Raw genomic sequence first — 13,909 nt, 5'->3', positions numbered from 1 at the left:
GGGAGATGCGTAAAGGTGGTAGAGGTGGCAAAGGCCAAACAAAGGGTGTATGAGGATTTGTATGATAGGTTGGACACTAAGGAGGGAGAGGTGGATTTGTACAGGTTGGCAAGGCAGAGAGAGAGATGGAAAGGATGTGCAGCAGGTTAGACTTATCAAGGACAGGGATGGAAATGTGTTGACAGGTGTCGCAAGTGTGATGGAAAGATGGAAGGAATACTCTGAAGAGTTGATGAATGAGGAAAATGTTAGAGAGCACAGAGTAGAAGAGGTGAGCAAAAAATAGCAAAGATCAGTAAGGATGAAGTGAAGAAGGCGAAGAGGGTGAAGAGTGGAAAGGCAGTTGGTCCTGACGACATACCTGTGGAGGTATGAAAGTGTTTAGGAGAGGTGGCAATAGAGTTTTTGACTGGGCTACATAAGATCTTGGACAGTGAGAGGATGCCTGAGGAATGGAGAAGTGTACTGATGCCCATTTTTAAGAACAAGGGACACGTGCAGAGTTGTGGAAACTACAGAGGAATAAAGCTGATGAGTCACAAAGTTATGAGAAAGTAGTGGAGGCTAACAGAAGTTACTGTATTTGGGCCTAAAAACCTCAGAAATAGCTTTTCTAAAATTATCGCTACTTTAGATGGCATAGCCCTGGCCTCCAGCACTACTGTGAAAAACCTTGGAGTTATTTTTGACCAGGACATGTCCTTTAACTCACAAAACAAATCTCTAGAACTACCTTCTTCCACCTGCGCAACATTGCCAAAATTAGGAACATCCTGTCTCAAAATGATGCAGAAAAACTAGTCCATGCATTTGTTAATCCAGAATGCCGCAGCCAGACTCCTGACAGGAACTAGCAAGAGAGATCATATTTCTCCTATATTGGCTTCTCTTCATTGGCTCCCTGTAAAATACAGAATAGAATTTAAAATCCTTCTCCTCACATACAAATCCCTTCATGATCAAGCTCCTTCATACCTTAAAGACCTCAGAGTACCATATTATCCCAATAGACCACTTCGCTCTCAGAGTACAGGTCTAATTATGGTTCCCAGAGTTTCCAAAAGTAGAATGGGAGGCAGAGCCTTTAGTTATCAAGCTCCTCTCCTGTGGAACCAGCTCCCAGTCTGGGTTCAGGAGGCAAACACTCTGTACTTTTAAGGCTAGACTTAAAACCTTCCTCTTTGACAAAGCATATAGTTAGGGCTGGCTTCATGCAACCCTTAACCATCCCTTAGTAATGCTGCTATAGGCCTAGACTGCCCGAGGACCATCGGTGCACTGAGCTCCCCTACCCTAACCCCCCCGCTTCTTGTCGGACTTATATCTGAAATATCTCCACACTACTAAAGTCGTTACACCCTTGCTCTCAACAAGTCGCCAAGTCATTCACACCTTTTCAAGTGGAAAACCATTGCCATGGTGACTAGGTCTGCAACAAAACAACTCCTTAAATAATCGATTAATCAGTTCATTATATTTTCCATTAATCAGATTTTTACAAAAGAATGTACAGAACTGTGTTTCCCAATAAGTTTTTACATTACAAGTGTTTTTATTAGAATTTCGCATTTAAATCAAAAGCAAGTGGCGCATTAGCCCTAATGAAGCAGCATGCTTTCTGACACTTTAAATTTTTAAATGCGGTGAGACAAAAGGTTTTGGTAGAGTGGCGTATGTAGGGGGTTTTGATACAAAAATAAAAAAAAAAAAGAATTATAAATCTATTTTTACAAAATATGTATTATATTAATAACCACTTCCCAGACATTGCTGATCTTAAGGACTGGAAATTTGTTGGCCTTTGAGCTCCCTTGTAGAAAGTCTCGGTAGTATGGTGGTGGTAAGCCTGTCAGCCTGCGGCGATAATGTAGCAGGATAAGTTTATGGAGTCAGAATCCTCACATTAAGCACAACTTTCACTCTCACTGCTAAAAAAAGTGTCTCAGCCTCTTTTGCAGTGTACATAGTAACCGCAGTACATAGCAACGGCCCATCCAAGTATCCTCCAATACAAGGGGGCCTGGGATGGAGTGAAATCCCTGGCCTTAATCAGCGTTTCACTCCATCCCTTGTGTGAACTTGATTCAGCAAAAAAGTGTGTGCCCGTTTGTTTTTTTTTTGTTAGTGCGTTTGAAAAACCATTTAATGGTACAATACGGCAGTCTGTCAAAGAGATGGTCATTAAAAACTTTGGGATTTAGATTCATCAATTCTTGGCCGTGTATATGTGACCGTTTCTGTTCTGTTGTCTGTATAAAAGTAATTAATGAATTTAAGAGACAAATAAAACAAAATGACCTCAGCTGTATTGCCAGAACAAAACCTAGACTGGAATCAAACCTTAATTGCCTTTTTTTTTTTTTTTTTTTTAAGCCCAGTGCAGGATTAAAACTACTGCATTTCTGATGCAAAGCTACCACCAGGGCAACGCAAACACACTGTGATAAAAAAAGTGACACTTTAAATTGCTACATGTGTATGTGCTGCTGTGCAACTGATGCTATGGCTCACAAACCTCAGCCAGTAGTGTTCCCATCCTGTCCTCCAGCTCTGTTTTGAGCTGTGTCTTCTCCTGTTTGAGACCCTCCAGTATCTCACGCAACTGGTCTCTCTCCTCACTGAGAGATGTCACTCTGTGCTGCAGCTCCTCCAGCTGCTCTGTGGAGGTCTGAGTGTTGGCTGTCCTCTCAAACAGCAGATTGTCCCTCTCTGCTTGTACACGCTCAAGCTCTTCAGTCAGACTATGAATCTGTGAGGGAAGAATGAAGATCAAATTGTAATTACAAAATTATGTATAAGGAATTGCATGAATACTGTATAATATTTCTATTTTAAAAAGGTTTGTTTAACAAAGCTTTCAAACGTCTAACCAAAAAGCATATGGTCAATTCAAGACAGAGCAGTAAGTGTTACACAGTGGTTAATTCTGTGTCTTCTTCATGGATAAAAGTCATGCCTGGTTTTGAAGTTCTTTCTGGACAGGACTATCGGCATCAATTCCACTGCTTAGTCTGCTCTCCAGCTCTGCCTTCTGTCTCATCAGCATAGTAATCTCGTCCTGGAGAGCTCCGACCTTGTCCTGAGACCCCCTCAGCTCCTCCTGGTTTTCTATCATCTGAAAGATATTCCCACCCAGAAGAGCTTACAACATTTTTTCTTTATAAACAGACTAAAATGGAGGGTTCAGTAACTATGGCTGGCTTGGGCCATATCATTACCACAGCAGTAGAACATAGCTGATCAAAAAATAAATTAATTTATTTTACATCTATAAATAGCACATACACATGGGGGAAGAAAACAAAACAAAACAAACAAAAAAAAAGCCTGATCAGTTCCATATTCTCTTGAAGGTCAGACTTCAGCTGGCTCACCTCCTCTCTCGCCTTCTTCAGATGTTCCTTCAGCTGCTGAATCTGAAACACACCCAGAATAAAAAAAAAAAAAAAAAAAAAAAAAAGCCAAATATCCTATTACAACTTGTACTATACAAACAACAACATTCAGAATTTGCTGCTGTGCAATGGATCCTATGTCTCACAAACCTCAGTCAGTAGTGTTCCCATCCTGTCTTCCAGCCCTGTTTTGACCTGTGTCTTCTCCTGTCTGAGATCCTCCAGCATCTCCTGCAGCTGGTCTCTCTCCTCACTGAGAGATGTCACTCTTTGCTGCAGTTCCTCCAGCCGCTCTGTGGAGGTCTGACATCTGGCTTCTTTCTCAGACAGAAGATGATCTCTCTCTGTTCGCACACTCTCAAGCTCCTCAGTCAGACTCTGAATCTGTAAAAAATTCAGAATTAATTGACACAGGACATATGTATATGCAATGTTTTGTATAGAGGTTATTATGACTTATTTTGTGCTATACCAACTGAAGTGTGCCTGTAGCAGTGAGAACAGTTGTGAAATGTGAGGAATACGTTTTCTTCTACTGTCAACAACCACTTCTAATTTGTCATTTAATGATTTTCTCAATACTACTTGAAACAGAAGAATGCAATTTCTGAGAAATTATCTTACTCGCCCCCCAGTGATTTAAACATCTGAATCCCACCAATGGGCCTTAGCCTTAATTTCTATACAGCATCCATTCAGTGATGCAAATTCAAAATACTTCATCTTTGTAATTGTAGACAGTGTTACGCCCAGGATGATAAATTCACCCAGAACAGAGCCAAGATCTTAAAGTAAATTGATCTTTAGCCTGTCAACAGGGGGTACTTTGAACTTTGGAGTCATTGTTAGCCTGTTTGTAGTTCATGTTCCATATTTTATTGCAGTGAGTTAAGTCCATAAGATTTAATCTAAGAACTAGATACAGTAATGAAAACAGAAGAAAGTACACCCTTTTTCAGTTATGTGGTTTTACAAATAATGACCCCCCCCCCCCAAAAAAACATCCGAACCTTACCAAGTGTTAAAATTAGGCAAATGCAATCTTGGATCACCAAGAACGACATGTTTCACTTATTTGACTGTCTTATTTGACTGTCAAGTCAATGTCCAGAGCTCAATCTGAATTGTTGTGGCAGGACCTTATGATCTGTGCATAAACAATGCCCTCAAACAATGTTGTGTTTAAGGGCACATTCCTCTTCCATAATGTGCCAGACTGAAAAAAAAGCATACAATTACCTGAAGTTATTGCTGTTAAAGATAGTTCTACAAGCTACAGAAACATGGGGTGTACTCCCCCCCCCGCTTCTGCAATTCGACTTTTTTTTTTTTTTTTTTAAATTAAATAGATATGGTGAAATACGTCATGCGTTGTTGGTTATCTGACGTTAAATTTTTATGTCCTGATATGTAAAACCACTGAACTGAAAGAGGCTATACTTTATTACATGACTGTATATTTAATATAGTTTTTCATATTTTACTCACCCATGCCCTCCAGCACTCCAATTGTTTGAGAGACATAACTCGAGCATTTAAAATTGAGTTTTTGTAATTTGACGGCATCATTTAAGATATTTTGTAAGAATGAGGCATCATAAAAACTCTTACCTGCATTTGTAGCACCTCTAGCTGAGCCCTCGTCTCAATTGGAGCACCATCCTGTTTGGATGCTGCCTCCAGCTGTTTGATTCGCTCTTTTTGATTACGGTTCTTCTCCAGGACTGTCCTCAGCTCCTCTTGATTCTCAATCATCTGTTTAAATAAATAAATTAATCTTTTAATCTTTCTACTATGCATTCTCTTTCTTTTGGGCCATTACATTCAGGGGGGGAAAAACAAAAAAAAAAAAACAAGCAGCCAACACAGCTGACAGAATTGATCAGAAAATTGGGCTGCCAAGTAACATAACACACCATCTCCACATTTTCCTGCAAGTCCATCCTGAGCTGGTCTCTCTCCGCACTCAGAGAAGCCACAGTAGCAAGCAGCTTCTCCATGTCCTCTGCAGAACCCTGAGCACTGGCCATGACAAGAGTCTTTTTCTCATCTTGCACACGCTGGAGCTCCTGTGACAGACTCAGTATCTGCTCACAAAATTAAAAAAATTGGAAAAAAAAAAAACAAATTACTATCTTGACAAAATGCAGAAGTAGAAAAATAAAAATGCTTGGATAACATTTCACACTTGTTTTGATAAATAAGATTCCTTCTGCTTAAAGAGATCCACTACATGGGAGTGGTTTTGCTTCTGCTCTTGAATCTCATCTTGAAGGGTTTGTAGAAGAACTGTGCCTGCAACCTAAAAAAAAGGAACAAAGACCTTAGTTTTCATATAATGGTTTATATTCAGTTTTACATAAATAATACTTTTTCTTTTTAATGAACAAATTGATTCTCTCTACAGCCATTGTGTTTTAACATTTATGCTTACAAGCGCACGTAAGCCTTTTGACATGACAGCAGACATGTTAGTAATGGTGGCAGAACTTGTGTCTCCTGCATTCTGCATGAAGCTAAAAGTGTTTTTGTCATGGGACTGAATATCCAGATTCAACAACTTTCATCAGCTTTTGAAAATTCTCTCTGTATACTGTAATGGTGGTGGAAAGGGTTTGTTGCGTTCCCTGTTCTCTTGTCCACAGGCAAATTTTACAGTGGGCATTGTTTTGTTTGTTTAGGTTCAAATCACAAATGTTTGAGTTATTAACAGATCTGCCTTGCTATTTTAATAATTAGAAGAAGGCAAACACTTGCCATTTCCACACTTTGCTGTTGGTCCATCTTGAGCTGGTCTCTCTCAGCAGTCAAAGCTGTAACTACTGACAGCAGCTTTTCTATCTCCTCTGCAGAACTCTGAGCACCAACATTTTGCTTAGACTGTAAGGCATCTTTCTCATCTTGCACACGCTGAAACTCTTCAGTCAGGTGGTTAAGCTAGAAAAATCGGAGAAAAAAAAAAAAGAAAAAAAAGAGGAAAGTCACTAGATAAGATATACTTTTAAATAAAAGGAAACAGCATAATATATATATATATATATATATATATATATATATACACATATACATACATACATACACACACACACAGTATTAAATACATCGAAGTTTTGTTACTGCAATTTATATACAACTATAATAGGCCACACTCACTGTAAAACCCAAAATAAACTGTTTACATGAACATTATTGGAATGCTAAAGGAAACATAAACAAGGCCTGAAATTTCTTAATGTTTCACAGTGGATGTGACAATTAAAAAAATAATACCCCCACAGTTAAGTAACTACAATGGAATGTACTGTATATATTACAAAGTAAAAGAAATTTAAAAAGGTATACTATAGGTTGATAAAATCATAAGGAAAGAATGATCCACTGGTGAACAGTGATTTGACAATCAGATTCTGTTAAAATGTGACAATGTCCATGCCTGATAAGATAATCCACACAGCACTTTATGTTTTATGATCTATAATGGCAATTATTTTTATGAAAAAGCAGCCATTTTCAGCAAGTACTCGAATGTACACATCTAACCACAACCATGTGAGACCGAGTGTGGTTCCTTCAGTACACAGCTGCTTGATAAGTTTCACCATCAGCAGCAGCTTCTCCAAATGCTAGTCACAGATACAGCTCAATGAAAACTGAACACACCAAGTCTTGTTTTCTAAAGCTTAAAAACTTACCAGCACCTAAGAACAATGACAGAAATAACCCGAAGAAACGGGTGTTTATCATTTCAAGGTAGCTTTACAATCGTGTGCAACCCACCAGCTAATAAGGCACGCATCGGCTAATGTTAACTAACATCAGCAAATATCCAGCAACAGCATATTTGGCAAACGCCAATTAATAAGGCATCATTGAAAACAGAGCCGCAACAACTAATCAATAATTGATAAAATACAATTACTAGTTCAAGTCTCAGGACTGGCAGGAATTGTCGGTGGGGCTGAGTGAATATCCAGCGCCCTCTCCACCTTGAATACCACGAATGAGGTGAGACCCTTGAGCAAGGAACTGAACCCCCAACTTCTCCCACTCCCAATGGCTGCCCACTGCTCCGGGTGCGTGTTCACTGCTGTGTGTGTGCACTTTGGGTGGGTAATGCAATTTCCCCATTGTGGGATTAATAAGGGTAAATAACTTAACTTGGTCATCTCACTGAGCAGGTTTCTGTTTTATCTGATGTTGGTCCACACTAACTAAGACATTGACATGAGATGTGACGTAACCTCAGTAGCTGAGGCTAGCAGCCCTTAGTCTTCCCAATTTGTTCTCCCATCCAAGTACTAACCAGGCACGGCGCTGCCTAGCTTCCAAGATCGCACGTTATCGGGCAGACCTGCAAGAGATCTTTTATCCTCTGGCTTCTTTTTCCTTCTATCTAGGCAAGCTCATAAGTATAGGACTGTAGTCTGTTGTTCTGCTTATGGGTATACATTTTCAACCTTTTCCTATTGTTAAATGCCCCTTTTGGTACATCATGTCAGATTCGTTCTTTTTAGATAGACATGCAACTCCCTCGCAGAAAAAGCTCCAATTGTCACTGACAACAGGCAAAAGTAATACCAAACCAAGCCAGGATTTGAGTGACAGGAATCTGTCAATCCAAATCTAAAAGCTTTGAGTGTTTCGAAGATAAGAGAGTGGTAACTTGATCATGACATTGGTATGTAACCTTTCTAACTTACTTTCAAGCCAGTCTCTTCAATAGTGGTCATGAGCTGGCTCCTCTCACCATCAGATTGTTTCAGGTCCGAGTGAAGTGAATCCAGGTTCTGCATTAGATCGGTACACTGCTTTCTCAGCTCCTTCTCTCTCTGAGTAGCAGCACTAAGATCTGCTTGGAGCTTATGAATGGCATCCTGAGACATCTGCAAGGAGCCTCTGAGCTGCTGAGCCTCCTCCTGACATTCAGCTTGGGCTGAGAGCAGACCGTCTCTATGAGTCTGAGCAGTGCACAGCTCCTCTGTCAACTCACAAATCTGAGACAACGCAGAATGTCACATGATTAATGTAACAGGCTGTCCTGCATCTAATGCCATCTTTAGAGGACGTCTGGAAGACTTACCTGCTTCATCAAATTGTCCACTTCACCAGGAAGAGTCTGTAATGAAGCCAGTTCCTCCAGCTGAGCTCTGAGGGCTCCTTCTGTTTCACGAGATGCTGCCAGTTCTTTATTCAGACTGGCCACTGCACTTTCAAGCTCCACACTATCTATCAGATCTAAAGAAAGACAACATCTTACAAATCTTACCTGATTGCAGTGCTAATCGAATGTCTCCACTCGAACTAATTAGCATGGCAGGACTTTAAACCTACTTTTTGGGACTTTGCCATCGAGCAGAGCGGTGAGCTTGGTATTCTCATCAAATGCAATATTCAGTTCTTTTTGGAGATCACTCTGCATCTTTTGGGAGTGGGACTTCTCTGTTTCAAGTTGAGACCGCAAGCTGTTCACTTCAGCCTCAATCTTTTCATGGTTGGCAGTCAGGGTGGCCTGGAGATCATAAGAAACATTAAATAAAAAGAAGATTCATGTCAAAAATAAGCACCCACACACACATCTTAATGACTCCAAAATAATTTAGACACAATCTTCTAAAAACTATTTGTCTATTTGGTTTAGTACTTAAAAGTTAGTCAAAGAGCTGTCAATTAAACTCCAAGATTGCCTGAAAGGGAGAGCATGTCTACTTCAGATGAAAGTAGTGCAGCTGAGGTGTGCATGAACACAAAGCACATCGACCTAAACACGTTTATTTGGGACAGCTCTACATGACACCAGAAAATAAAGTTGACTTTCTTTTGATTTTCCCCATTGTGGGTCCCTGTACAGTTGATGCACAGATTGGTGTCCAATTAGTGCATAACTGTTAACATCATGTTTATGCCCAGTAAACAACTCAGTGTGAACACAAACCATAACAAACCTGTAAGGCAACAGGTTTTTTTTTTTTTTGTTCCAAATGAACTAAATTCAGTGCACCACTCAACAAAATAACATTAAATAAAATGAAAAGCAAAAAAGTGTTGTCTTCAACGCCTTGCTGTTTTTAGCAAAGTTAATCACACTTACATTAATTTCCCCGAGTGCAATATTCTGACTGCGAAGCACAGCCCATTCCTTCTTTGTGTCTCTGCTCACACACACTGCGTCATCCAGAGAACGACGAAGCTTTTTCACCTCCTGCACCAAGTCCTTACCACTCTTAAAGGAGCATACAGGCCAGAATTATGGATCCATTCAACTATCTTCAAAGGCTTCCCAGTCATTCCAATAAAAGTATTAGAATTTCATTACTTTTTAAACCAAATCGGCACTAAAGATTCAAAGATTTTAGTGAACACAGTCAAAGTTCAGAAATACTTTAGTACAGACATTTTAATAAGACAGGATCGTTAAAATGTCTGGTATTTATCATTGGGTGTCTTGTTTTGTAGTGCAGATATCCTGGCAGTAAATCTGGCTTACTGTAATACTAAGAATTGGCCTCTATCTTCTGATACTTCGCTATATGTTGCATGGTTATAATATATATATATATATATATATATATATATATATATATATATATATATATTTGTAGCTGAGAACATTTCTAAATATAATTATGACACATACCATACATTGAAGTTCCTCTGCAAACTCTGTTTTCATTTTCAGCTCCTCAGATACAGTTTCTAGTTTGTTCTAGGAAAAATAAAATTAATTCAAGATTTTAGCTTGTAATATTTTGCTGTTTTTAGAAGTCATCACTCATCAGCCTCTTGATATTTACTGGTCAGTTATGACCACTAAATATGTAAAAATAAAGTCAAGACAAGTCACATTAAATTTAATAACCCTGAGGAAATAGGGATTCCTCAGCAAGTCACCTTACCTGAAGCTGTTGGCACTGGAGCTCAGAAGATTCAATGACCTTCTTCAAATTAGATATCTCACTTTTCAACTCGTTCTGCAAGACAACAAACAAACTATTTCTTGTACATAAATAAAATCACTGGAGAAAAAAAAAAAAATTCTAGTGAAAAAGCTAAGTACAGTATACTGACATGAATTCACAAAGTCCAATCCCAGTACACCTAACTCTTTAACTTTACCTCATACTCCGTCCTGAACTGCTCCTCCAAGGTTCTGAACTCTTCTGTCTCCCTCTTCTCTTCCAGCTCCTGTGACAGAGTAGCTTTCTCCTTCTCCAGACTTTCAGTCTGCTCTATGAACATACCCAATTCCTGCTTCAGATAGTCTCGCTCTGCAGCCACCATGTCCTATAATATATTTTCATCATGTTAAACATCAGCAAATATTTACACTTGAAACATATGATCAGGTATTCAATTTCATCACTGAATTTCCCCTTGGGGATTAAAGTATTCTTCTTCGTCACTGAATGAATGTTTATCTTATTTTGTTCAAATAATTCCCTTCTGTTCTCTCTAAATAGAAAAGAATTAACTGCTCATGGCAACTTTCACCCTAATAATGTCTCAGTTGTGATAGTATCGCCGCAAAAAAAAAAAATTGATATAAACAAACTTTTTAATGGTGCTGCTGTGTAAAACAAACTTATGAAAAACCCAGATTAACTTGAGCTAGCTTTTTCACACAGTCAAGAAGACTCCTATATTTGTCTGCTCTGGAATGAACTGACCTGAGCAACATGGTAGTTTTTAATACAGCCACATGACTCTGCTTGTTACTGTTTTATTCAATATACTGTTCAAGAAAGATAATCTTTCCATCATATGACTGAAACTGGGAGTCATTTACATAGAGAGAACAAATTAATAGGGTTTTCTGTCTAGCTGTTGAGTTGTGAGATTAGTTACAGTCACCAAGAATGTGCTCCATCAAGCATTACCTTCTCTGACACCAATGTTTCACACAGCTGGATGGTGTCTGCAAACTCTTTTCTGATCTAGAAAAGAGTTTGTTTTGAAAACAAAACAAATATTGATATTAAAACCATCTAACAGTGTACAAAAAAAAAAAAAAAAAAAAGTAAAAAGGTTGACAGTAAGGATATTTAAAACACACCTGTTCAGTTTCAGTCTCAGGGCGGCTCTCTTCTTCCAGTCGTCTCTCCAGGCCTGCCACCCTGATCTTCAACATCTCCACCACCTCCAAGGCCTCCAGCTTTTGCTGAGCTTCTGTTTGCAGCTGCAGCTCCAGCTCTGCTGTCCTCTCTTCTGTTATCAGTATTTTCTCTAAGGCTTCCTGTTTCTTTTGGGCCTCTGTTTGCAGCTGCAGGTCCAGCTCTGCTGCCCTCTGTTCAGTTACCTGTGTTTTCTCCAAGGCTTCCTGTTTCTTTTGGCCCTCTGTTTGCAGCTGGAGCTGCAGCTCTGCCACTCTTTCATCTAATGTTTCTAGCCTTGCCATCGCCTTCTCTTTCTGCTGACTCTCAATTTCCAGTTGTAGTTCCAGGAGGGACACTTTCTCTGAAAGCTCATGTATTCGGTCTAGAGACACAAAGTCTTTGGGACTGGAAAAGAGAAAACACAGATGATTGATATGTTTAACAACTGCAAATTATTTAAGAAATGGCTTTGTTCCATATACAGCTGGAGGTGGAGTTACATTACATTATTTCAAACACCCCTGTTTTTATTTATTCATATCTAAGTAGGCTAGGTCTTAGGCTTATTTTAAATGGTACGAAGCTAACTGGTACACAAAACAAAAACTGAAAATTAATGGACATTTAAGAGATGGAGTAGTGGTTTCCTTCCATCTTTTCTGCAGCAGCAGAGGTAAATGAGGCCTTGAAAACAGATTCAAACAGTTCCTACAGGTGTCCCAACTATGCTGAGTTCTTTCAACAAACTGTGTGCTGGAAAAGACTTACTACACCCTCTGAAACATTAAATATGCAATACTGCACAGCAGGATACTTGATTTTGCTCTTAGAACGGCGAGGATAAGGCATTATCCTCAAATTATCATGTTTTTACAGTCTTCCAAAACAATTCCTTTTTATCCATATCAACCCAAATATATTTATGAAATCGACGAGGACTAAGCTTAAATTGCAATGCGACTATCATGCTGTCCTGAGAAAGTAAAGATGAATTTGCTGTCTTTAGAGTGACAACGATTGTAACAGTGAACAGAGAGACATTCACCTGTCTCCAAAGCTGCGAACAGTCACGGAGCTCTGACTCATCTCCATTTCATCTGACGGCTCATCAGGAACCTCCCACTGGCACTCAAAGTCCTCATCATCTGCATTTAAAAAAAAAAACACAGACACAAAAACATTAATCATGTTGCTTGCTACATGCACATGCTTCATATAAAAAATTTAATGTTTTCCTCCTTACCTTCAGTCAGATCCATCAGACAGGAACCGTCAGCTTTCCTCTTGCGAGAGAAAGGTTCTGCAAAGCTGAGGTCTGATGGACCATCACTACAGGCAGATGAACGGCCAACTCTGAGCATCTTTCCACCCCATGTAACCCTGCGTTTAGGCATCTTAAAAATACAAAAAGAGTCATGACTATGATAATGAAGAGAAAGTTGCACTCCAAGTACAGCTGTATTTTACATCATCCCTTTTTTTCACTGCAGAAACCTAGTGACACATAACCTTAAGAGAGTACTATAAACTGAACCTGTAGCGCAATGGGTGTCGGTTGTGCCGTTTCTCCATTGTATCATACAGACCAGAAAAGACAAAATATGTCAGACATTTTAAAAACAACCCTTTAAATCTCCACTCATTTTAAATGGTAATGAAGCTCATCAGGAGAGGCTCCCTGAACTGCTGGGTCCACACATAAAAGTACAGTTATGGGTCAGTAAGGTCTCCTAGTAATTCAATTCAATTTTATTTGTATAGCGCCAAATCAGAATACAAATCATCTCAAGGCACTTTAGAAAAACTAAAAACCCAACAAATCCCTTATGAGCAAGCACTTGGCAACAGTGGAGAGGAAAAACTCCCTTTAACGGAAGAAAAAACCTCCAGCAGAACCGGGCTCAGTTTGGGCGGCCTAATCAATACCTTTTTAACAGGAACCAAGTTGGAGCTGGTGACAAGCAGTTTGGTCAGGTTTCTGATCCTGTCCTCTTGTTCTCTCTGGAGCTGATCCTTTTCTTGGAGCAGCTGGGAGAGAACCTCCTTCTCTGTCACCGTAGTCTGTGTGACTGATGTAACCTGTAGGAGGTCAAAAACAGTCAGTGTGTACAAAATGTTGCCGTAATGAAGCTGAGACAAGCCACACAGAACATAACTTAAAAACAAGAGCTTGCTGACACTTGCCTCATGAAGTCGTCGCTTAAGGTCTACAATTTCATTGCGATACCTTTTGAGCAAAGCCCCATCATCAGACACCTCTGTCACATGGGGGTCATTCTTCATTTTCTTTGCAGTGCTGGCAAACTAACAGAAATTATCATTTTGTGAAACATCATCTCCTTAATCATTCGAGTTCTCAATTCTCAAAACTGCAAAGACTGTTTTGGATAACGGGAGCAGAGAGAGCCCACATATCTCTATGCA

At 39.5% G+C, this 13,909-nt stretch overlaps 1 protein-coding gene across 3 annotated transcripts in view; it reads right to left on the bottom strand.

Moving 5' to 3' along the window:
* The window catches only part of cenpe (centromere protein E), a 48,755-nt gene that overhangs the window by 16,419 nt on the left and 18,427 nt on the right, over nt 1–13,909 (bottom strand). For all 3 annotated transcript variants that reach the window (XM_026318836.1, XM_026318835.1, XM_026318837.1), the window contains exons 12-32: nt 13,670–13,789; nt 13,412–13,564; nt 12,729–12,879; nt 12,531–12,630; nt 11,446–11,890; nt 11,270–11,326; nt 10,509–10,676; nt 10,289–10,363; nt 10,030–10,098; nt 9,484–9,615; nt 8,727–8,904; nt 8,476–8,630; nt 8,096–8,389; nt 6,153–6,332; nt 5,584–5,697; nt 5,312–5,482; nt 5,007–5,150; nt 3,546–3,779; nt 3,375–3,416; nt 2,957–3,115; nt 2,516–2,749 (exon numbers count right to left, since the gene is read on the bottom strand). In XM_026318836.1, coding sequence (XP_026174621.1) covers nt 2,516–2,749; nt 2,957–3,115; nt 3,375–3,416; nt 3,546–3,779; nt 5,007–5,150; nt 5,312–5,482; nt 5,584–5,697; nt 6,153–6,332; nt 8,096–8,389; nt 8,476–8,630; nt 8,727–8,904; nt 9,484–9,615; nt 10,030–10,098; nt 10,289–10,363; nt 10,509–10,676; nt 11,270–11,326; nt 11,446–11,890; nt 12,531–12,630; nt 12,729–12,879; nt 13,412–13,564; nt 13,670–13,789 — 3,375 coding nt within the window. The remainder of the gene's footprint in view (nt 1–2,515; nt 2,750–2,956; nt 3,116–3,374; nt 3,417–3,545; nt 3,780–5,006; nt 5,151–5,311; nt 5,483–5,583; nt 5,698–6,152; nt 6,333–8,095; nt 8,390–8,475; nt 8,631–8,726; nt 8,905–9,483; nt 9,616–10,029; nt 10,099–10,288; nt 10,364–10,508; nt 10,677–11,269; nt 11,327–11,445; nt 11,891–12,530; nt 12,631–12,728; nt 12,880–13,411; nt 13,565–13,669; nt 13,790–13,909) is intronic.

The sequence above is a fragment of the Mastacembelus armatus genome, chromosome 24, assembly GCF_900324485.2.
Source record: "Mastacembelus armatus chromosome 24, fMasArm1.2, whole genome shotgun sequence".
Lineage (NCBI taxonomy): Eukaryota > Metazoa > Chordata > Actinopteri > Synbranchiformes > Mastacembelidae > Mastacembelus > Mastacembelus armatus.
This window is presented reverse-complemented; position numbering and strand designations above follow the sequence as displayed.